General features: G+C 42.3%; 1 protein-coding gene across 3 annotated transcripts in view; it reads left to right on the top strand.

The window, feature by feature from the left end:
• Positions 1 to 3,681: 3,681 nt before the first annotated feature.
• Positions 3,682 to 23,076, top strand: part of robo4 (roundabout, axon guidance receptor, homolog 4 (Drosophila)) — a 29,189-nt gene continuing 9,794 nt past the window's right edge. Inside the window, exons 1-9 of one of the 3 annotated variants that reach the window (XM_077242383.1) lie at positions 3,682 to 3,949; positions 7,471 to 7,797; positions 9,036 to 9,193; positions 9,603 to 9,723; positions 10,659 to 10,797; positions 19,165 to 19,292; positions 19,427 to 19,542; positions 20,398 to 20,629; positions 22,751 to 22,872. In XM_077242383.1, coding sequence (XP_077098498.1) covers positions 3,757 to 3,949; positions 7,471 to 7,797; positions 9,036 to 9,193; positions 9,603 to 9,723; positions 10,659 to 10,797; positions 19,165 to 19,292; positions 19,427 to 19,542; positions 20,398 to 20,629; positions 22,751 to 22,872 — 1,536 coding nt within the window. In that variant the 5' untranslated portion in view covers positions 3,682 to 3,756. Of the gene's footprint in view, positions 3,950 to 5,882; positions 6,175 to 7,290; positions 7,798 to 9,035; positions 9,194 to 9,602; positions 9,724 to 10,658; positions 10,798 to 19,164; positions 19,293 to 19,426; positions 19,543 to 20,397; positions 20,630 to 22,750; positions 22,873 to 23,076 lie in introns of those variants that run through there. The other 2 variants (XM_077242384.1, XM_077242385.1) reach the window with 2 other exon arrangements.

The raw sequence follows: 23,076 nt of genomic DNA, 5'->3' as shown, positions 1-23,076 counted from the left end.
GTTGACCTTCCATAAGCGCACCTGTTACTCATTACCACCGCGCTTAAATGCACTCAAAATACTAGTGCGCCCTCTAGTGTCACAAAAAAAATACATTTCAGCATAATGGCTCCAACAATCATATTTTCTTGATCTAGTAAGAACTCTAGCGGCTGCATTTTGCACTAACTGTAGCTTGTTTAATGAGGATGCAGGACAACCAGCTAATAAAGCATTACAGTAATCTATTCTCGATGTCATGAATGCATGAACTAGCTTTTCTGCATCAGAAACAGATAGCATGTTGCGTAGCTTAGCAATGTTTCTAAGGTGGAAAAAGGCTGTTCTTGTAATATATGAAATATGATTTTCGAAAGTCAAGTTGCGGTCTAGTATAACACCCAGGTCTTTTACTGTAGTGGATAAATTAATACCAGTTACAAGGCTTCGCGTATACAAGCAGGAGCCATCTTTGGAAAACAGTCTCAACCAGTCGAACCACGAACGCCGTGCTACGTGAGCTGAACTGTGACTATCGACCAGGACGTAGCACGGCGTTCGTGGTTCGACTGGTTGAGACTGTTTTCCAAAGATGGCTCCTGCTTGTATACGCGAAGTGTACTGTCTTTATAAAGTATCTAGAGATTTTTATTTGTACTTATTCGATGCCCCATACACTAGCGTTATAAGCTAATCTGTGGTTAACCTAAAACTAACGTTAAAACTGGGTACATTGGATTATCATGAAAACGCATCCCAGAGAACGGTCAACTCGGTACCCATGTGTTATTTAGCCCTAGGTTCATTTTTGGCCGGAATTGTCCTTTAACTTAAACTAAAATATTAGAATTCTGTTTTATTGATGTGCAAGGGGTTGGAAAATAAAGAAATTTGATTATTATTATTACTAATATTTTTATTTTTAGATATTTTTTGTTTATTTTAAAAAACTATATAATTTACATTTTTTAATTCACAACAATAGCAAATATTTGTTGTGAACATTGGCAGCAAACGTTTTCCTGAAATGTCTCATTTAAATTTGTATATGAGTTGTATTGTTACTCAAGTGAATAAATTAAATAATAAATAAATAAAAATGAGCAAAATCTGCTTCTATTTGAGAACCAGATCAGCATATCAGAATGATTTCTGAAAGCTCAAGTGACACTGAAGACTTAAGTTTTTTCCCGTCAAATAGCTCCTAAAAGTCTACCTTTTTCTCGACCTATTTTTTTCGTCTCAATCTCTCTCTTTAGGAAGATTAGTGCAGTCTCCATCCTCCTGCACTGAAAATTAAGGCACAGTTTAAGGGTCAGCGTGAGCTGGAATAGCCCTTTGTGGGGACATTCTGACACCCCATGGAGTGCTGAAGCGTGGCCTTTTTTGGGCTCTGACCAGGGTCACTTGACATGACCCGCTACCTGGTAGGGGGTACAGTGAGAAGTGATCATTGAATGAACAATTGACTAGTCTTTCAAGACTAGTTTGATTCCAAGGTCATATTCCAAAGTTTGCAATATGGGTGGTCAGTGAAATCTGAAAATGGTAAATGAGGTTTAGGAACTTGTTCCACATAAAATTCATTGCTCATTCATTCAAAATTAATTCATTCTGAGAAGCAACTGAATGACAGTAATGCACTTACAATGAAAGTCTATGGGGACTTTCATTTTATGTTTATTTTTAGGTATAACTTTCTTTGTTTCTGCCCTCAAATAGTGAGTTGAGATGAATATTCTGTTCATTCCTTACAATATAATTAAAGTGAATAGGGCTGTATCATAAAAGAGACTTCTGTACTACAATTGAATCTTCTGAAGTCATTTGACAGCTTTGTCTTATGAACAGATTAAAATTGTAATTGTTATTCACAACATCCGCTCTAGCTTTCCTTGGCATGTTGAAGAGAGAAGTAGTGATGTCATTCTTTTTAAACAGACATTTTCAATGAATCGATTGACCTGGTTCACAATCCCGTTCTGAATGATTCGTCCTAAAATCCTAAATTCGATCTGTTCATCATATAAAGCGATCAAGTCTCTTCAGAAAATGAACCACTAAACCACTCAATTATGGATTAGTTCTACAATCTCTTTATGAACTTTTGTAAGCCTCAAAGTGTTAGTTGCATAGCTGTCAATAGAGGGACAGAAGGCTCTCAGATTTAATTAAAAAGATCTTCATTTGTGATCCGAAGATTAACAGAAGTCTTATGGGTTTGGAACGACATGAGGGTGAGTAATTAATGACAGAATTTTCATTTTTGGGTGAACTAACCCTTTCAGCTTGAAAGCTCCATTTTCCTTTTGGGTGTTTGCCAGAATAGTCATAAAGCTTTTGAATTACATGAGGGTGATTAAATGGTGACAAAATATTATATTGTTTGTGGTAAACTATCCATTTAAGAACAACATTGAAAGTGCATTTTAAGGTCAAAATACAACTTTCGCCCTATTCGCAGAAACTGGCTGACACTGAAATTTGAGTAAGAACAATAGTATTGTACAACCTGTAATATTCTATCGGTCCATATTCTCACATTCTTAAATAAATTGGGAGATTTGTGGAATTAAACCCCGATCAGGCCAGGTCTGTTAACTCAGCATGTTTCTTCTGTTCTTCTATGCTGAAGCAGCAGGACTGGTGAGTGGAACACAAGACCAAACTGCGTGAGACAAATTGCTTTCTCAGTCCCATTTGATTGAACCTCTGTGATGAGTGGAACACATACTGTGCACGCAAAGAGGAACAAATTTCTCCCTTTTTGCTTTTTGCTTTGTGAACGGTGAAAAATCTTTGAACATATGTGAACCAAAAAGGAAGAAAGGAAAAGAAAAGGCCTACATCTTTTCTCATTCTCTTTGCTACTCAGTAATCAAATTCAACCAGGTTTCTGTTGTCCAATAATTGAAATGTTTAAGTGTGAAAATCGAAATGATTTCCACTTCGAGCGAAACGTCTTCACTTCGACAAATGAGAACGTTCCAGTTGCATTAGCGATTCGGTCCGCTCACCTCTCCTCTTGGCGTAAAATAGAATTTGTGTTGAGAAAGTGAGAATCCCCTCAAACAAAAGCCGTCCCTTTCATGACCGACAAGCAGCCAAAGCCATTGGAGAGGGTCAGTTTTGTTTAGAAACACTCCCTCTCTCATGCCTTTGAGAGAGTAGCTTGATGTAGAAATGAAGGGTGTCTACTTCGCCTTTTGTGGTACGGGCCAATAGCAGTCAGGCAATGCGTTTTCACCCGTTTGATGTTTAAAGTGTGCGAGAGTATGTCATTCTGAAGGATTTGATCAGTCGACTAGCAGACACTTGATTAATGGAACTGATCCCTTTCGGTATGGGAGATCCCCTTCCGTCCCCTCCCCGTTCACTCCCGGGCCTTGTTTTCTGTCTTTGGGACGTGCAGAACGAATGACACAGATGTTGTTGGAGGAGACAGTCCCCGTCCCTCTCCTCCTCTCCCGCGCTCCCAGCATGGGGCCTGAAACTTGTTTTTCAATCATTGTTTCCGCCAACTTCTTTCCCAAAAGAGAAAAGCGAGGCGAGAAAGAGGAGGGAGAGAGCGGAGGGAGCGCTTAATAAAAGAGGGAGGGAAAGTAAATACAAAGCATTTGTGGAATATAAAGAAAAACATTCTTTATAACAATCTCCAGATAATTTAGCACTGCGAGGACTGTGGGGAGAAGGGTGGATCCGTCTTAGCCACAGTTGGGAAGTTGGGATGGTGTAGTGGAGGGTGCAAAGCCAGAGGAGAGGAGCTTTAAGCTGAAGATGCAGGTGTCAGCATGGCTGCTGTGGGTGGCATGGCTGTGGACCTGGACCGAGGCGGCGCGCCACTGCCAGCGCCAGTGCGCATGCCTACCTGACGAGCAGGTGGCACAGAGGTCAGAGGGAAGAGGGCACCTTCGCCATCGTTTGGCACACCAGCGGGCATCACACAGGGAGAGGGCCCATCGCAGGAAAGGTAAAACCAATGGATTTTTTTGGGGGGGAGAATATAGCATTGTTATGAAACTTAATTATGAAAAATCATGATGATTTCCTTTAATTACTCATAAACAGATTGTTTTGTTGAAGAATAATCACATAATCATATCATAAATTTGTTCTAAATCTGTATATATATAAAAAAAATCATTTTTATTTAGAACCTAATGGTAATGTTATTCAGAATCTAATTCGGCAGCCGCTCTCTCGGCATATCAGCATGGGGTCCAAAGCATGAAATCAGAAAGACAGTGATAACTTGATAAAGTCTTTTTTCACTTCATGATTTCCACTTGTGGTCACTGTTAATTTAATTTACACGTGAAGAGTTTATTAAGTTAGTGTTACGGTACTGTATTGTGTTGCTTTTACGTGACTAATTTGAAGTTTCACTGTTTAAAAAACTTTAGTTGGTGTAGTTTATGGTATATTTGACCTTTTAGTGGATGGCAATCCAAGGAAACTTTGTAAATGATTTGTTGAATAGTTGATGTTGTTTGATTTTTGGAAAGTGATGAACAAGAGGAAAAATTGTTGCAATTAAACCTATTTCTTCTTCCTTTGCTATTCTTTGAAAATAAAAAATCCTCCCAACTGATACAGTATATATATATATATATATATATATATATATATATATACTGTATACATACTGTATATATAATTCTGTACATTTTATTATATATAAAAAAACACTTGTTAGCATTATAAAAAAGCATATTCCTTATTTGAGTATATAAATAATGCTAAGCTCCTACTCGGACTCTTAAGAAATTCAATTCAAAGAGAATTATTTATGAGTAAAACGTGCTGAAAAGTTAGTCTAAGTGCTAAATCAGCCTTGGCTTCTTTTGCGGTGCAGCTTTAATTCTGTGTTGTGGTATGCAGCCCCATAGTCCCTCAACATCTTTTGTTAGACGCTGAAAGCTGGTGATCCACAGGGCCATCAAGGCACTGCTCTCTGGATCAATATACGTGTCCATCAGTGTGGCTTGCTCTTTTAGGCCACACAATGGACAGTTTTCTAAACAACACTTTATTTATATGTGGCTTTCGAGAAAATGAACTGCCGCCGCCTCTGCTTTTCTCTCTTCTCTTTTCTTTTCGCTTTCTGTTTTCTCCTCATTCCGTCTCACCCCCTCAGCGACCGTATTTACACAGACTTAATAGTAATTGGAATTAGCAAGTGTTGCCCCTCAGTGTTGTTTTAGTTCTGCAGTAACAGCTGTGCTTAACTTTCACTTTTGTAAACTTTCTTGATTTGTTTAGATTTTGCCTTTTCATCATATTCTTTAGGAAACTTATTAATCTAAGCTAAGTTTTTTATTTAATGGGAAAAAAAGTTTATTGTGTGGTTCGTGGGAACTTTCTATTTTATTAAGTTTTTATTAAGTTTTTTGTTCAGGAATATTTATTGCTGATTTTTCTTTTTTTTTACTGGCTCCGGTATATATAACGCAAATTTATATTCATAAAAAAAATCTTGGAAAGAGGAAGTTTTTCTTGGTTGTGAGGTCTAATGCTTTCCTGTTTCTGTATGCTGTCATCACAGACATTTGTTAAAACTTTTATCACACATTAAATTACTGACAGAATAGTGAAATCATCATACATAACTACAACCTTCCTGACAAAAGTTGTCTAGAAGTAGTCGCCATGTAAAAGAAAAGAAAAAAGTTCGAGACACGTCGTATGTAGAAGAAAAAAAACCTCATTGAAACGAACACTCCTTCTTCTCCCTTATGAGTAGGCTAACTGAACATAATTTGGCACAAAGTAGGCCATTGTTTAAACAAAGTCGTCTTGAATTCAAACCCAAAACAAAAACAGAGGGCAAAAGCTCGACTTCAGGAAACTGTACGTCACACGTGTATAGTTTACCTCAGCATTTGTTAGAGGCATTAGTTGAATCCACTTCGGTTATCATGTCATCAACTCCTGAGTCCTGCTGCTCGAGTCACCGGGGCGGGTCTCATTTCGGATGGCGCTCTGTTCAACACTCATACTGACTGAAACGACTGAGACACATGACTGTGATACCTGTAGAACTAGGCTATTCCGTTTTTGTTGCGGATTTGTAACGCAGTTAGTAACAGCGATGCGTTTGATTGTTTTCATAAACTGAATTCGACGTGACACGTAATATGACGAGACACTTTATCAAGCTCTTTTGTTTTTTGGGGATTATTTATAATATTGAAGGTAAGCACTAAATGTTTCAGTGTGTAACTATCGACGTGTTAGTGATGAAGAAATCATGTAATTCTGACAGAATTTAATACATTTTACAGCAACAAAAATACGAATATAGCCTATATTTTATGTTTCAATGTACAATAATTACTATCTAGAAACAATTAGATGTATTTCCTAATTGTGTTGGACAATAATAATACCTGAATTAGATTAAAGTATTTCTATTATTTTTGTATTTTTTTTACGATGCTATGTGGTATTTACGATCCTTTTAAGAACGAGTAAGTTGATTATAAAAACATGGGCTATATAAATGTTACTATAGCTTTCAACCCCATCATTTTGTGAGAAAGTTAACATTTCATTAGCTATATTATTCATTTAGTTACATGTGTTAAACGTATAAGGAAGCCTACGTCTAAATGTTACTACAAATGTTAAGAAATGTTATTTACATGCAAGGCTTAGAGACGCCTCTTTTATTTTATAAAAATCAACCTTTATGCACAAAACTTTAAATTATGTCTACTGTTTCCTTTAAACAGTCTCAAAGCCCATTTAGAATGTCACAATATACTGTTAAAAGTGCAGCATTTATTGTTTCTTTTTTTACATTCTTCCAGTGTTTCTCCCAAATTCCTCCACAGTGAAAATGACATAGCAGGACTGTGAGACTGTGTTTCCTCTCTTTCAGGAAACTGCCCCATCAGAGACAATAGAAACTTTTAATAGTCAAACACATTTTTGCCAAGAATGTAGAGCTCAAATTCTCCATTGTGCATTTCACCCTAGTTCACTTTTGATGCATCAGGAACAGACTTAGCATACAGACTTGGCTTATTTCAGTTTATGTTTACCACCATCATTTATGTTTTTCAAATCCGATAGACAACAAGGACTTGTTGTAAGACCAAACCAAATGCTTTTTTTTGTTTCAAGGACACCCTCTCATGCCCATGTGATTGACATGTTTTGGCGTGAGAGTACAAAGAGACATTGTAGGACATTGTAAGTGGGCCAATAATAGCAGAGGGCCATTCCTGCACTTGGTGCACACAGGTGACGGATGTCCTGTTGGTCTATGACTTTGTTTGTAAGTGCTGGGCTTTTGTTCCTCTCTAGAGTGGGAATAACAGCCTCCGGCACTGACTCCATACAGGAAATGTGTTTCCCTTACTCATCGCAGGGTCATCTGGCCATCCTAAACAAAAGAATTCAACGAGCTCTCAGGACTGGAATTTGTTCAATGTATTTGTTTAGTGGATGTCACTGGTGTTTGATTCTCCATTTTCTGTCCTCCAGGTTCCAGGCTCGTTTCAGATAGTGGCCTACCCCGTATCGTCCACCATCCCTCTGATGTGGTGGTCCGGGTGGGCAGCCCGGCCACGCTATCCTGCAGGGCAGAGGGCAACCCTGAGCCCGCCATTGAGTGGCTCAGAAATGGCCAACCACTTGATATAAACAAGATGGATGCGCAATCACGGCCTATCGTTTTACCAGAAGGAAGTTTGTTCTTCTTCAGGGTCCTCCCCGGCCGAAAGAGTCAGTCCCATGAAGCAGTGTATGCCTGCGTTGCTCGGAACAGCGTCGGGATTGCGACCAGCAGAAACGCCTCTCTTCATATAGCAGGTGTGAATCAGGACACTGCCAGCAGTGTGATGTTTCCTTATATTTAAAGGACAGTTCACCTGAAAATGAATGAACTCATTGTCATGTTGTTTAAAATCTATATGCATTGAGTTGATTTGTGAAACATGAACATAGACATTTTGACAAATGTTTTAGCCAAAACAACCATCTCCACGGTCAGTTCCCACATAAACTCACTTGTTTGACCCCGATAAAAATAAGTGACCTATCAAGACCTACTTAAATGCTCTGAAGGAACAAGGGTGAGGAAGCTTATTAAGATGTTGCATGAGATTACTGAAGATCAGATGTCAAAGTTTGCTTTCCTGCCCGAAACAAACAGAGCACTAATTGAGCTGTGACAGCATGCTGTGTTTGCAGCCCAAACAGATTCCTCCGCCGTTTACTCTGCATTCCACTGGATTGGAGCAGGACCTGATTGAGATATTAAATCAATTGTTGCACACATTGAATTTACTTTTTGTTTCCATTGATTCATCTGCTAGATAAACAAGCTACATCAGATGAGTTGACAATGGGTCTTGATTACTAAAGCAAAAGGACGTTAATGAAGAAAAATATCTACAAAACATTTATTTTCCCCTGAAATGTAGCAGCTGATTGCCAGAATTTCTGTTCGTTTTTTGACCACAACTGGCAATTAGCATTTAGACTACCATTCAAATGTTTGGGGTCGGTAAGATTTTTTAATGTATTGAAAGACACATGCTCACCTAGGTGTTTATTTGAAACAAATTGTAGTAAAAACAGTAAAATTCTGTTTTCTATTTTGATAAAAAATGAAATTTATTCCTGTGATGGCAAAGCTGAATTTTCAGCAGTCATTACTCCAGTTTTCAGAGTCACATGATCCTTCAAAAATCGTTCTAATGCTGGTTCTGTGCTCAATAATGTTGAAAACAGTTCTACAGTGCCTCTTAATATTTTTGTTGGAAACCGTGAAGCATTTCAGGATTCTATGATAAATATAAAGTAAAAAAAAAACATTTATTTGAAATAGGAATGTTTTGTAACTTTATAAAACTGTAATTTTTGCATCCTTGCTGAATAAAAGTAATTTCTTTTAAAAAAATCAAATCTTACCGACCACAAACTTTTAAACAGTATTGTACGTTAACCTTTTAGCACTATATATAGCACTACCGAATATATTATATTTTGTTTAATTCACTGGAGAATGTGTGAAACTCAGATCATTGTGATTGTGTTATTTTCAGCTCTGCGAGAGGAGTTCCGTGTGCAGCCCAGTGGCGCGGAGGTGGTGATTGGTGAGGTTGCTATGATGGATTGCAGCCCACCCGTGGGACATCCTGAGCCCAACGTCACCTGGAGGAAAGACGGTATCCCCATCAACAACAGCAATGAACATTATAGTGTAAGAGCAAAATGTATTACATTTTGACATTGTTTTCAAATTTCTTGGGTTTGGTTTGTCTTTGATAGCTTTTTCTTGAGAACTCTTCTTGGTATATGTCTGTAGAGGGCAGTATAACACAGAAAGTGAATCCTTAGTACCCTGAACATTTACATTAATTCATTTAGCTGACGCTTTTATCCTAAGCGACTTACAGTTGCTATATATGTCAGAGGTCGCACACCTCTAGAGCAACTAGGGGTTAAGTGTCTTGCTCAGGGACACATTGGTGTCTCACAGTGGATTTGAACCCAGGTCTCTCACACCAAAGGCATGTGTCTTATCCATCGCGCCATCACCACCCGTGTCTTTGTGAACAGTGTTTTGTGTGCCTGGATCACAATATATTTCTGCTTATCTTCATATATAGGAACTGAATGGTAAACTGATCATTGCTCCAGCCCAGAAGAATGACTCTGGAGTTTACAGCTGTATAGCCTCAAACATAGTTGGAGTGAGGGAAAGCCGTGCCGCTCGACTGTCTGTATTAGGTGAGACCAGTTAAAGGATTAGTTCACTTTTTAAAAAACTTTTGCTGATAATTTACTCACCCCCATGTCATCCAAGATGTCCATGTCTTTTTCTTCAGTCGAAAAGAAATTAAGGTTTTTGATGAAAACATTCTAGGATTTTTCTCCATATAATGGACTTCAATGGGTACCAAACGGTCCAAGGTCCAAATGACAGTTTCAGTGCAGCTTCAAATGGCTTTAAACGACACCAGACGATGCATAAGGGTCTTATCTTGTGCAACGATCTGTCATTTCAAAATTAAATAAAAAACGTTTAAGTTTTATAAGCACAAATGCTCGCCTTGCTCTGTTCTGTGATGCACGTTTGTGACTCTCCTGTTCGAACTCGTTCATCAAAATGAACAAATCTTTATTCGAGTCATATCGTTCTATTTGTTCGTTGAATGAACGAAATGACTTGAAAAAAGATTTGTTCATTTTGATGAACGAGTTCAAACAGGAGAGTCACGAACGTGCATCACAGAACAGAGCAAGGCGAGCATTTGTGCTTATAAAACAAACTTTTTTATTAATTTTTGAAATGACCGATCGTTGCACAAGATAAGACCCTTATGCATCGTCTGGTGTCGTTTAAAGCCATTTGAAGCTGAACTGAAACTGTCATTTGGACCTTGGACCGTTCGGTACCCAATGAAGTCCATTATATGGAGAAAAATCCTAGAATGTTTTCATCAAAAACCTTAATTTCTTTTTGACTGAAGAAAGAAAGACATGGACATCTTGGATGACATGGGGGTGAGTAAATTATCAGCAAAAGTTTTTTAAAAAGTGAACTAATCCTTTAATGTGCTTTAATGCAACATGGTTTGATTTCTGAGACTCTGATTTAGTCAAATACATCTACACTTTGCTCTAAAATGTCAAAGACCATTGCTTCTGTTATTGTTCCTCAGCTAAGCCAATGTTATTGCGTAAACCAGAGGATGTCTCAGTGCAGCTTGGGGAGTCGGCACAGTTTTTCTGTGAGGCTGACGGAGACCCCATGCCTTCCGTAGAGTGGAGCCGAGACCAAGGACCTCTACCCAATGGCAGGTCAGACCCCTCATATTGGCCATCACAAACATGCTGGTTATTGATCATATCATTTGAATGTAGTACCTGTAGGTTTTTATGAGGCTACAGTCATTTATTAAGCACTAAGAGTGTAATAAATGAAAAATAATACATCAAATAATAAACAAACCTAGTCATTTATTTTAAATAAACTGAATCATGTATAGTAGGGCCTTTTCCGACCCAAACTCTCAGCCAAACCATCGACCCCCTATATTAAATGTTGGATTTTTCCTGTAAAACTAAATATCTTCCTTTACTAGCAAATATGATTGCTTTATCCTTAATAAATGTTGACCTAATTTTTTAATTAATTAGCTTACATTTATGTCCTGGATTCAACCATAAGTTGGCACGAAATGGAAGTTGCCATAGTCTTTACTTCCCTATGGAGACGTGTATCCGAGTGAAATGGCTTCTCGAACAAGAAAAAATGAGGATTGATTGGATCGTTGTGGGTTGCTGTTGTAATGATCTGAAGTTTATAGAAAAAGATGGACAACATGTCTTGACCTTCTTTCCACTGTACAAAAATGAAGTATGAAGTAAAATATCCCAGAAACGGTCACTGCTGCTGATCTCATTTGAAGCCTGAGTCTGCGCAGTAGTGATCCTAGTATCAAGCTAGTAGTTCCCTTTCAGTCGATAACGTCGGACGTAGTCGACGCGACTGAAATGGGATCACGCTAGGGAGCCTATCATCTTCGATTACTATTGAACGAGCCAATGGAATTTGGCGTGCGTGATTTGCATCACACACTCCGCCCCCGCGGCGCGGGTATAAATACGGAAGTGGATGCACGCACTAGTTGCCTTTCGCTTCGGAGCCGTTCGTCTTTGATGTCTCTGAAGAGTGCTGTTGTGTTCAACGAGCGAGTGTGTCGGTGTTCTTGCGGGAAGACCTCTCCAGTGTTGGTGTTCTACAGCGTGGTGCAGCGGTGATCGCGAGCTTCTCAGCTCTCAACTGCTGTTTTAACAGCATCAAATTTCTACTGTTTGTTTGTGTGTTGACGGTTGGTTAGAGGGCGAGAAGTGAGTGCTTCACTGTTAGTTGGAAGACTATTCAGTGTTTGCCGCGGTCATTCCCTGTGTGCTCCGGCACTGGTGACGGTCCCATTTCCTAAAAGAGCAACACGGGTGTGAGTGCGTCTTTTTCAAGATGCCATTCCATCCGTGCGTTTCTGGGTGCGGTCTGGCACTATCCCCTTCTGACGGTCACGAAAGTTGTGTCGCATGTTTGGGCTTACAGCATGCTGAGGCAGCTTTCGTGGATGAGACATGTTCTCACTGCGGGAACATGTCCATCTCGGTGTTGAGATCTAGACTCGCCTTCGTTAAAAGCGTTGGCGCAGTCCCCACCTCTGGGCCCCGCCCCTGTTCTTCCTCTGGGTTACCTTCCCAGAGGAGGACTGGGGTGCCGTCCAAGCTGGGTGATCTGAGGATCACAGTGAGGGGTAATCCGCCCGGCCACGCCCCGTGGGTCCCTCACTCCTCTTTCACACCGCAACCGGTGGAGCTCCCCATTGATCCCGCTGGTCCCTCTGTAATGGACGGGCCAGCCGTGTCATTTGGGGCCCCTCCAGGGGATACGTTGTCAATCGCAGCATCGGAGGGGGAGCTGAACTCTGGAGATGATGACTCGGCTGCACTGCCTCCCTCCGGGAGACCAGTGTTGCCCGAGCCAGATCCAGAGATGTCAGCTATGCTGAAAAAGGCCGCCGAGGCGGTAGGGCTCGTGTGGAACCCTCCACCGTGTCCCGAGCCGTCTCGGTTGGATGATTGGTATATCGGGGCGGGCCGTACTGGTTCTCAGTCCACCGCCCCGGTTCCTTTCTTTCCTGAAGTGCATGAGGAGCTTACGAGGGCATGGATGGCACCTTTCTCTGCCAGAAACCGCCTGAGTAGCTCCTCCCCTCTCACTACCCTTGATGGGGGAGCGGTGAAGGGTTACGAGGCTATCCCTCCGGTGGAGCGGGCCGTTGCGATGCAGTTATGCCCAACGGCGGCCGCTTCCTGGAGAGGTGATCCTCGTCACCCCTCTAAAGCCTGTAAGTTCTCGTCCGCTCTTACGGGCAAGGCTTACAAAGCTTGTGGGCAAGCCGCTTCCTCCTTGCATGCCATGGCGTTGCTCCAGGTCCACCAGGCCCAGGCACTCATGAACATGCACGAGGGTAGTTCGGACCCTGAGCTCATGGGTGAGCTCCGCACTGCAACTGACCTCGCCCTCCGGGCGGCGAAGGTTGCAGCTCGCGCGGTGGGTTCGGCGATGTCCACACTAGTGGTCCAGGAGCGCCATCTCTGGCTCAACCTGGCCGATATGAGAGATGCGGACAAGGTTCGGTTCCTGGACTCTCCCATTTCCCAGGTTGGGTTATTCGTCGACGCTGTGGAGAACTTTGCCCAACAGTTCTCTACAGCTCAGAAGCAGACGGAGGCCATCCGGCACATCCTGCCTCGGAGGGACGCTGCTGCCTTCACCCGCCCCCCGAGGTCAGATCCTCCGCCTGCTCGTCGCCGAGGGCGTCCGCCTGCAGCCGCCTCAGCTCCCGCCGAACCACCGCAGCAGCCTTCACCCAGGTTCCGGCGCGGAGCCGGCCGCGGAAGGGGCGCCCAGCCCGCTCCAGGCGCTGCCAAGCCAGGTGGTAAGTTCCAGCGCAAAAGAAAACGCTGAACCTGGACGGGCTCTCAGGGATGGAGGAGTTGCTTGTGGAGTGGTCGCCGATCCACTCCCTCTGGCTGGTTGGAGGGCCGGCTGGAGTTTTTTGTTATGTGTGTGTCTGTTCCGCCGCTGGCCCCTATAAAAACGGGGTCAGCGGTACCCACATATTCAGAAAAAGAGCAATTTTTCTATTCCTGAGTCCCAAGTGGGCCAGTATGGCGGATGTGACCCTGTATAATAGCCTTACATCCCCCAGCTTCCCTTGGTCGCCAACAGGCAGCTTGGGGCGTTCGAGGACCCGGTCATCCGCCTTCTCACGTCCCCTGCCGCTGGTGGAGACAGGTAAGTGTTGCACTGCACACTAACACCACTGTCTCTACTTTGCTGCCCCACCTCAGGCTCGGCGACCCCGCTCAGGTCAGTGATAGTAACATCACATTAGGTGTTGAGCAGACGTGCTCCTGAAAATTCAGTGATATTCTTCACACCAAGTGTTGAGCAGTGCTCCTGACTTGTGCGTGCTTATCTCATCCTGCTGGCGAAGGATTTGATATAGCCGCTCCTCCAGCCGGTACGAAGGCCAGTTGTAAACTCGTTCTTCGTGCTACTAGGTGGTGGGTTGTGACCATCTTGGCCCAAGATTGGTCTGCAGCTTTGGCCTGAAGGACACGTGGTGTCCTTCCCCTCGAGTGCTCCAGAGCCCGTTGGGTCTTCAGGTCAACTGGAAGAGAGCTCGCCCACGGGCTGAGTATCTCTGTTTCAGTTTTGGAGAGGTACTCGATCCAACACGTCTCTCCAGTGAGAATGTGTTCAGCCGGTGTTGAAGTGAGAAAGGGTCCCACTGAAAAGATTCAGAGGCTCCTGGGGTATACGATAGCGACAGCCTAAGTTGGCTTCCTCCGTATGTGACCGCTTCAGCGCTAGCCTTACGATCGAGTCCCGAGGTGACCAAGGGCGTGTTTTAACGGGGGCCTGGGCGACCCCCGACTACACGGGCATTCGTGCCTCGAGTTGTTAGACATTGCGGGTGTCACAAACTCTCCCGTCACCTCCTCCTTGGAGTCAGACGCTTCTGAGGGCGCCTTGTTCCACCCCTCCCGCTTACTCAATCGTGCCGCCATCGAGCCTCACGACAGTTATAGCCAGGGCAAGTGGAGACTCCATCCCCTGGGTCCGCTGGGTCTTGACCATTCCGGGGCCGCTCAATTGCCCCCCCGGTTTTATTTTTCCGCCAGTGTTTGAGTAAACCGAGCGGACTACCCTTGGACAAACACGGGGTCCCAGCTGTCCCAGGGGCCCGCAGAATACGTTTAACCCCAGTGAGCCTTCTAAGAAGTGACGGCGACTCAGGGTCGCCTTGCGCTGCTCAGGTCAGTGAGATCATCACACTTCATGTTGAGCAGAGTTGCTCCTGAAACTCAGTGAAGTTCATCGCACTCAGGTGTTGAGCAGCAATGCTCCTGTAGCTCAGTGAGTCCATCACAGGTAGCGCAGTGAATTCATCACACGCAGTGCTGAGCAGAAATGCTCCTGGTGCTCAGTGAAGTTCCTCGCACTCAAGTGTTGAGCAGTAATGCTCCTGAAGCTCAGTGAGTTTATCACACTCAGGTGTTGAGCAGTAATGCTCCTGAAGCTCAGTGAACTTGTCACACTCAAGTGCTGAGCAGAAATGCTCCTGTCGTTCAGTGAAATTCTTCGCACTCAAGTGTTGAGCAGAAATGCTCCTGAAGCTCAGTGAGGGAATGCTCCTGAAGTTCAGTGAACTTGTCACACTCAAGTGCTGAGCAGAAATGCTCCTGTCGCTCAGTGAGGTTCTTCGTGCTCAAGTGTTGAGCAGAAATGCTCCTGAAGCTCGGTGAGTTTATCACACTCAGGTGTTGAGCAGGAATGCTCCTGAAGCTCAGTGAACTTGTCACACCCAAGTGCTGAGCAGAAAATGCTCCTGAAGCCCAGTGATCTTCACATGTTGTGTTGAGCAATGCTCCTGTCTTTTGCGCCCGTCACTTGCACCTACGTGCCATGTCAGGAGAGGAACAGGTCTTCATAGTTGCCCCTTATTGGCCCAACTAGACCTGGTTCCCTTCAACAGCCTTCCTGACTTCCCCTGGAAACTCTTTCGGGGACGGGGCACGATGGCACACGCGTTCTTCCCCCGGAGATTCCGGGCGGTCTTACATCTGAACGCGGAGGTTCAGGTGGCTATCACAAGACATGTGATAGTTACCATCACTTCTGCGAGCACCCCCTAGAATTGGGTAGCGTGCTTACGCCTTTAGAAGTGGAACCTAGTCGTTGAGTGCGTCTTCTCTCCTGAGGAGATCCTGAAAGCTTTCGATCACTTCAGTGCTCTCTTTCCTGCAAAATGGGTTGCAGTAGGCTGTTTTCCTAAATCACCCTCAAAATGATGTTGCCTCGGTGTTTAAACGACGCTCATCGTGTTGCAGAAGTATGCAGAAGCACGTTCTGGTCGTCAGGTTCCTGAGGAGCAAGGTCTTGTAAATCCTTGTGTCCCTCTTTATCCTCTTGGGCCTTGTCCCTGGTGCGACTGCACTGCAGAGACCGCCCCTGAGCCACTGCAGGTAGTGAGTTAAAAATTCTGTTATATCAGTTCTCCTGCTCGCGTGGTCTCTACTAGAGGGTAGGGACTTGCTCGCTTTCGGTCAACGTATTGTGCCTGGAGTCTGGGCCGGCTAACTCTCACAGGTGAGACCCCGGCTCGGATTGTGCCCAAGGTTCCTACCTCTCCCGTAATAGGAGCAGGTGGTGAGCCTGCAAGCGCTGCCCTGGAGGAGGCAGATCCAGCCCTGGCTTCTCTGTCCGTTTGCTTGGACGTGTACAGAATGCAAGTCATAGACCTCAGACCAGCTCTTCAAATATCTGTTGGAATGCAGCAGAGAGGGAAGGCTGTTTCCATGCAAAGTTGCACTTAGTGCTTGCCTTCATTTCGGCAAAGATCCGAGATGCAACATGTCCACTTAGGTGTTGAGCTCCTCTATGATGAGTGTAAAGGGCTCCGCCTGGGCGTTGACGATATACTTTGCTAAACAGATTCTAGAGTTGGGGGCTGGACGACACCTGGTTGAACCGCTGCTTCCCGTGGGCTCCCTTCTCATGAAGCCAGTTTCACCGTGAGCCCGGTTCAAGTGTCGGCTTGCTGCGCCATTCCCCTCCTATGGACTGGATACGTGCGCCTTTTTACTCCAGTTGAGTTCCCTTAAAATTGAACCCTGTTGAGTTCCTCCACACCCCTCCGACGTCGGACGTGCGGAACGTCTGGTGTTAGGCCTACCACTCGTAAGCAGTGTGGAACCTGTGTTAGGCTGGGTCCATATGTTGCGGTCCCTTCGGTGACCCCATATGTGTATTCTTCCACGATACGGCTCCCTGCGGTGAGCCCGTGTCTCCCCTCGGCAGAGTCTCTCTGCCGTCACTGTCCGGTGTGTCTCCCCCCGTCTTAGGCTGGAGCCACCCCAGTGACATTCCATATGTTAGACTGCCCGGTTTCCGCCCAGTTCATATGTGTATTCTCCACATTACCTCCCTCTGGGTTGGATGTGGCTTCCGCAGCGTCCCTTCCTTCCAACGTACGGGGAACGCTTTCCCAGTGGTCCTGTAGGAACAGCAGTGACTTCCCTGGCCTAAGCCCTGTCCTTCCCCGCCTTAAGTTTGCGGGGGCATCAGGAGGCTTTGGTTTAGGCACTGGAAGGTGGCAGCGTTAGTGGCGTGTTCAATGGTTGATCCCATTTCAGTCGCGTCGACTACGTCCGACGTTATCGACTGAAAGGGAACGTCCTGGTTGCGTATGCAACCCACCGTTCCCTGAAGGAGGGAACGGAGGACGTAGTCCCCTTGCCACTACCGCTGGACCACCGCTGACCCCGGGTTACTCTCGGCTCCTCAGCGAAAAGCAACTAGTGCGTGCATCCACTTCCGTATTTATACCCGCGCCGCGGGGGCGGAGTGTGTGATGCAAATCACGCACGCCAAATTCCATTGGCTCGTTCAATAGTAATCGAAGATGATAGGCTCCCTAGCGTGATCCCATTTCAGTCGCGTCGACTACGTCCTCCGTTCCCTCCTTCAGGGAACGGTGGGTTGCATACGCAACCAGGACGTTATCAAGTATCAAGTAATAGTACCTAGTATCAAGCAATACTGCAGCCAGCCACCAGGGGGCGATCAAAATGTTTTGCTGTGATCTCATGTGAATGAAAGGTTTTTTTTTTTTTTTTTTTTTTTTTTTTTTTATTGCAACAGAGAATATACAAAAAGATGTACATGACAATACAACTCACAACAAATAGAAAATAATAAAGAAAATAAAAAACATGTCAGGGGTAAAGTTACAATATTTTAAAGTTACAAAAAGCTTCATAGGTCTTTCTTGCTTTTTTGTTCTTAATTTTATCTAATGAATTCCCATATTGTTTAATCTCCTTTATAAAGTGTTCAAAGCTTGGCTTAGCTTTAGCCCATTTTTTCACATGAATGTGATATTTTCCAAGTAATATGAAAAGTTGTATAAGGAAGCACATGGTACTTTTGGAATCAATATTGTCTTGCACAAAAAAAAATACAACATCAAACAGTTCAATTCGTAGACATGTTTCAAACAACTTAGAAATGAAATTTGAAACATCCAACCAAAACATTTTTGAATAAATACAATTAAAAAAGAGATGAGTTACAGATTCTTTGGCATTGCCACAAAATTCGCACAAGTTTTCAATATTCAAACGGAAACGTTCGGAAAGTAACTCCTTGACAGGGTAAATTCTGTGTACAATTTTATAGGAAACCTCTCTAACTTTATTATTAATGCAAAACTTATTTGTTATAGACCATACTCTTTTCCAATTAATATTTTCAAATTTAGATGACCAAAAACCTGTTGAACAAGGCAAAAAATTTGTTTTTAAAGTATTTCTAATATATTTGTTACTGCATTTATCTATTAATATATTAATATCCCCAATAAATATTGTGTCACAACAAAAACTGATTTGACGATCAACATTCATAGGGCATAATCCAGGATTACGTAATAGTGAAACTACTCTGCCCGGGATAGCATCTAAAACAATAGCATACTCTTTTGGCCTCACAGGAATCTTAAACTTATTGAGAAATTCAGGATATGTTAAAAGTAAACCTTGTTCATTAAGCAACTGGTTAACATTAAGAATTCCATTGTCGTACCATGTCTGGTTAAAGATGGACTTTTTTTTGTACAAGATATCTTTGTTATTCCATATAAAGCATCGATGCGGTGAAAAATTGTGTTTGTATATTAATTGCCAAGCCAGCAGTGCCTGCTTATGAAAGTTTGCCAGTTTAACAGGGATTTTATCTACTGAGAAATTATGTGAATGAAAGGTTGTCCTGTATTCACACCAGTAAACACGTCATCAGAGAAAAGAGGGAGAAGTTATTTTGATTAATAATTACGAGGGCAGATGAATTTAATTGATGCGCACATAATTTAATGCTGTACACAGATAAAAAAAATCATAAGCATTGCTATATTCCATAAAAATAAGAATTGTCAATTTTTAATCATAATTTATTTGTTAAAATTCTATGAATAAAAGCATATGTTAATAGCGGACCAGTATAAACATTATACATAATAGATTGTGAAATTACGATTCACATCCCTAATCTCTTTTTACAATCACATTTGCCAGATATTTAATCAACCCAGACCACAGTCTGCAAATCCACTATGTGACGGCTCAGGACATGGGCAGGTACACCTGCACTGCAGAGAATAAGCTCGGGGTGTCTGTGGCCAGCGCAAAGCTTCTCGTAGAGGGTAAGAATACAAGTAATCATTCAATTAACAGCAGTCAATCACTTTTATTCTAAAACAGCATGCGCACTTCAACCACTTCCCAGCATGCCATTTTGTATTAGTGATTAGTGAAGTCTGGTTAATATATGTTACAGATACAGGAAGCACTAGACTGCGAGACCTACACAAGGAGCTGTCTGCCTTACGTGTGAGCCTGGAGAACGTCACAGTTATGAGCACAGCCTCCGACATGTCTCAAGTCATGTGGAGGGTAATGCAGTTCAGCTCATCCCTGACCAAACATGCACCACACGTCAACTAATTGTATTTTGTTAGTTCACCCAAAAATGAAAATTCTGTCAGTATTTACTAACCCTCTTGTTGTTCCAGCCCTGTAAGACCTTCGTTCATCTTGGGAACACGAATTAAGATATTTTTGATGAAATCTGAGAGCTGGATTACTCCATAGGCTTCTAAGGGATTCACACTTGCCAGCCCCGAAAAGTTATTAAAGATATCATTAAAATAGTCCAAGTGACTACAGTGGCTCAATCTTAAGTTTATCAAGCGATGAGAATACTTTTTGTACGAAAAAAAAAACAAAATAACGACTTTTTTTCAACTATTAATTTCCTTCTCTGTGAGTCTCGAGTCAGTTCACTTGTGTAATAGCGTAAGCTTCTGTTGTTGTACGTCACACACATCACCCACATGACCAGCGTCGGCCAATAGTGAGCCTACGTGTGACGTAGCTCTACACTATTACACTAAGTCAACTGACTAGAGGCCCACAGAGAAGGAAATTAATAGTCGTTATTTTTGTTTGTTTTTGCGCACAAAAAGCATTCTTGTCGCTTGATAAACTTAAGATTGAGCCACTGTAGTCACTTGGACTATTTTAACAATGTCTTTAATAACTTTTCGGGGCTGGCAAATGTATATCCCTTAGAAGCCTATGGAGGAGTGATCCAGCTCTCAGATTTCATCAAAAATATCTTAATTGGTGTTCTGAAGATGAACGAAGGTCTTACGGGGTTGGAACAACATGAGGGAGAGTAATTACTGACAGAATTTTCATTTTTGGGTGAACTATCCCTTTAAGTAACTGTTGTCTTTCTGTATGTAGTTGCAGTCGTCTATGTCACAGCCTCATTATCTTGAAGGCTTTGAGGTGCTGTATCGCTCTCTCCTGCCTGCCAGCTCAGAGTGGACAGCTCAAAGGGTTCCTCAGCCTGGCCTTCACACCCATGTGGGACCTCTGAAGAGAGGCTACAAGTACGAGTTCAAAGTCCGACCCTACGGCGGCAGCCTGTACGGCAGGGAGAGCAACACAAGACACTTAAGAGTGCCAGAGATAGGTGAGAATCTACAGTAAAAAAGTACTGTGGTGTTGCTGCTTTATTAATAATTATTATATTCATATACCACAGTATTTGCATGATACTTCAAACAATACCATAGTATTATTGTAGGACATCCAAAAAAAACAATATTATTGTGGTTACTTAATTTATCCTACATTGTTTACTTCTTATATCGTACGTATACTCTTTTTTTGTACACTTATACATTCAAAAGTTTGAGGTCAGTAAGAATTTTGGAATTAAGGAAAATCATACTTTTACACAGCAAAGACACATTCAATTAAATAAAAAGTGATAGTAAAGACATTTATAATGTTACAAAAGATTTCTGTTTCAAATAAATGCTGTTGTTTTAAAAACTTTCTGTTCATCAAAAAATCCTGAAAAATATGTATCACACTTTACATAATAATTTCCAATTTCCTTGATAATAATAATAAATGTTTCTTGAGCACCAAATCAGCATATTAGAATGATTTCTGAAGGATCGTGTGACACTGAAGACTGGAGTGATGACAGCTAAAATTTCAGCTTTGCATCCCAGACATAAATTACATTTTAAAATATGTTAAAATAGAAAACGGTTATTTTAAATTACAATAATATTTCACACTGTTTTAACTGTATTTTTGATATATACACAGGGCTCGACTGGCCATCGGGCATACCGGGCATTTGCCCGGTGGGCCGACGTGCTTTTTGGGCCGATACAGATCATTCTTTAAAAAAAATATCTAAACGTTTTTTTTTTGGTCTAAACGGCCCATAGTACATCGGCAGCCCATTCGTTTAGTTTTGCTTAATTGGTGGCGCTGGGATCTTTGTGTCGGCCGATGTAATGCATTGGACAAAAAAAGACAGCGTAGTTTTTTTTTTTTTCAGACCGGCCCATGAAATACGTAGATCAGCGGCCCATTGGTTCTTTTCTTGATTGGCACTGGGCTGGTCCAATCACATCTTTATACTCCTCCCCCTTTGGGCTCTGAGCGAGCGTGCAGTGTGTATCTGTCAAAATAGTCAGAGGAGAAACGCAAGGAATGTGCAGAGAAATAGCGTGAAAAAAAGAAACGGGCCCTTCAAGTGTCTGATGAGGATATTGAGGAGGATCAGGAGAGAATGAGTGAGTGTAGAGAACTGTGGTACGCAGAACTAGGCAACTTTCAGAACACTTAGGCTATGAGTGTAGGAACCCATTACCCAGTTACACATTATTTAGACATCTGCATAGTTGATGATTACACATTTTACTAGAATTGTAATGAGACGCATTTGTAAACCATGTTTTCCGCCAAAATAAAATATCATGTGTTTATCTCTTTCAAGCATGGAAATTAGTACAAAACTAATTATGAAAGTTCCTTTTATTTTTCAGTGCATTTGTTTTACAATATATGGCTATTACTGTCATTGAATTAATATTATAACTATTATTATGTAGTAGTGTAATGCAGACAGACACTATATCGCAGCTAAAAGAGTTTTGAGTTTTTCTTTGTTCAATTTGCACACTAATTTTGCCTTGGAGCACTTAATTTTTAACTTTCAAAGTGCACCAGATTGATGAAAAAAAGCACAATTTTTTCTTAGGGGGGGCTCCCCCGAACCCCCCTAAAGGGACAGAAGTCCACCCACCACAGATTTACCAAAAATCCTGCCAAACACTGGTATTGCTATGCCAATGCAGCTTATAGCTTGTTTTAGGATTCATCATTGTGGAGTAGTTTGATTGTATTTTACAATTAGTAGTTATTTCATCTATTAACTCTTACTCATTCCTACTCACTCATTAGGCTCATACATGGCATTAGCGGTTTTAATAGGAGTTAGTATATATATTCAGGGGTGTGAAAAGATCGGTTGTGTTTATGATTATATGTAGTGGGCCAATCTGGGCCAAAATGTCCGGGCCGGTTTTTAGTCCCAGTCCAGCCCTGCATATACATGCATTGATATATTCTGTATTTTTTTTTTTTTTCAAATACATGCAGCATTGGTGAACATAAGAGACTTCTTTCAAAAACATGAAAAAAAATTCTACAGAACTAAAAACTGTTGGACAATTAAAAACAAACTGTGTCACCTTGTGCGAAATGTAACCATGTGCCCTGTTATCAGTTCCCAGCACACCACCTCAGGATGTGTCCATAACAATGCCCACTGACCGTAATGACACAGCGCACCTCAGCTGGGATCCTCCCCCTCATGACGCTCACAATGGGATCATTCAGGGATATCAGGTATTACTTGTGTGAAGTCACTCATTGTGAAATAATTTTAAAGCTACTAATGCCCTGAGAGCCTTTCTCTCCAGCAGATATGGAGGAACATCTTCGTAAGTGAAAATAGAATTTATTCCTAGTTCCTAAAAATTAATTAATTTAATTAAACTTAATTTTTAATCAAAAGAAGCCTGGAAGCATTTAGATAAGATCACATCAGAT

Source organism: Siphateles boraxobius, unplaced genomic scaffold (assembly GCF_051911475.1).
Source record: "Siphateles boraxobius isolate OS27281-9 unplaced genomic scaffold, OSU_SipBor_1 25, whole genome shotgun sequence".
Classification (NCBI taxonomy): Eukaryota; Metazoa; Chordata; class Actinopteri; order Cypriniformes; family Leuciscidae; genus Siphateles; species Siphateles boraxobius.
The sequence above is the reverse complement of the archived record's forward strand: the minus strand, read 5'-3'. Positions and strand labels throughout refer to the sequence as shown.